Source organism: Triticum urartu, chromosome 1A (genome assembly GCF_056163025.1).
Source record: "Triticum urartu cultivar PI428250 chromosome 1A, HENAU_Tu73, whole genome shotgun sequence".
NCBI classification, from domain to species: Eukaryota; Viridiplantae; Streptophyta; class Magnoliopsida; order Poales; family Poaceae; genus Triticum; species Triticum urartu.
The window spans coordinates 39,487,362-39,489,097 of NC_141873.1; the positions used below are offsets into that span (position 1 = coordinate 39,487,362).

Consider the following 1,736-nt stretch of genomic DNA (forward strand, 5'->3'; position numbering starts at 1 on the left):
GGATTGCTATGGTTTGTTTTTGCTTATTATTCGTGTATTGCTATGGGTTGCTACGGGCCCGGGTTTCTACACCCCAATCACCACACCCAAACCATGGACATGCAACTAGGAGCCCCATGCAAACCCACTATGGACATGGGTGCAACTAGAAAATGCAAACTAATTTACTTCGGGCACTTCATGCAAGCATGCAACTCATTTAGTTCATGGAACCGTAGACATGCATAAAAACAATTAACATTTAGTCTTAGTGCATCAAAAAGTGATCCATCATAAAATTTAGTGCAAGAAAAAGGCCAAAATAAAAGGACAAGTAACATTTCATTGGGCCCCATTTTATTTGCCGAAGTTAGAGGTGGGCTGGTGCCCCTACGCGGGTGGGCTGGTCTTGGGCATGGTTATTTTCTCAGGGCCCATTTTCTCACGGCCCAACATCTATTCGGTAGCCCAGTTTTGTTTTTTTACTAGAAACTGAATTTGGGTGTGTACTTTGGTAACTGAAGAACAAAAACAGAGGAAACAGAGCATGAATACTGAATAGGGCCCCTGAGAATATCATTACAATAATTCAAGCAAGTTTTGCTTCACACTAATTCAAATTCATCTAACAAATGGTCCCTGGCTAACTCAAACTACTGGGCACCCCTGAAACTAGTTGACACACTAACTGAAACTCTAAAAAATTCTAGCGATTGATGAACATCAAGTAAAATAAACCCATAGCAATGACACAACCATAAAATGCTTCAGCCATCATATTTGCTTGCTGCTTCAAATCGATGAGATGCTTTAGTTGCTTGCCAATTTTCTTCAATTCACACTTCAATTCTGCACTGTGCATCATCGGATCGGCTCTGTCCGCCAAATTGGGGGCTTGTTCCACGGCAAGCCGCCCCCCAAAATTGAGCTCTTGGGTTCCGGTTGATCCCTCCAATTTCAACCTTTCAACATAGTCATCGAGCCACTCAAAATGCCCACATTTCTTCAGAACCTGAAAAACAGGGGGCCGGAGGCGTATGAATCATAGATCCACCACCCAGATCCACCGCCCTAATTCGAGGAAAAAAAGAAAGAAATCAGGAGAAATTAGACCATATGATTGGTCAAGAACACAGATCTAACCTGCCCCGGTTGTGGCCTGCTCAAGCATTTCACAAACTCGCGCCCACGATTGCCATTTTCTTCCCTCACACAAGTCAAACGCTTCAGAGGCTTCATGCGCGGGCAATCGGGGCATCTTGTCAACGGCAGTGGACCATACTGCGTCCATGATTGGCGGGAGGCCGAAGTCGAGCTAGACATCACTCGCCGGCGGCGCGCTTCGTTGCCGGAGCAGAGGAAGAAGAAGGTGGGAAAGGAAAGGGGCAGGGCAAGCAATGGAGGGCAAGGGGGTTGGTGGGCTGGCTCGGGCTCGTGGCTGGCTCTGCTCGGGGCACGCTGATGAGCACAGGCATGCTTGCGTGGATAAGTTGTGGGTCCCACCCGCATGCGAGTAACTGTTAGGTCCCGCGTGTCATAACTCGAATCGCTAACCCCTCGTGTTTTTCATTTCATGGTTAAACAGAGCCATGTCACATTGGAGCTATTATTTGCTTCTAAAACGTCGCATCACAGCCATTCATTCCAACAACATCGCACTCCTTTCAATTCGCATGAAAAACGTCGCACAAGAGTTATTGACCCCGTGAGAAGAGGGCCCTTGAGCTGCGCCTTGGCTTTCCCGAGGAGCGCGCCCA

At 47.4% G+C, this 1,736-nt stretch overlaps 1 protein-coding gene across 1 annotated transcript; it reads right to left on the reverse strand.

Moving 5' to 3' along the window:
• Window positions 1–531: 531 nt before the first annotated feature.
• LOC147989771 (uncharacterized) lies at window positions 532–1,488 on the reverse strand. The gene is made up of 2 exons (XM_087545764.1): window positions 1,123–1,488; window positions 532–991 (listed from the first exon to the last, which is right to left on the reverse strand). The coding sequence occupies exons 1-2, from the start codon at window positions 1,486–1,488 to the stop codon at window positions 686–688; spliced, it is 672 nt and encodes a 223-aa protein (XP_087401890.1). The 3' UTR covers window positions 532–685.
• Window positions 1,489–1,736: the final 248 nt, after the last annotated feature.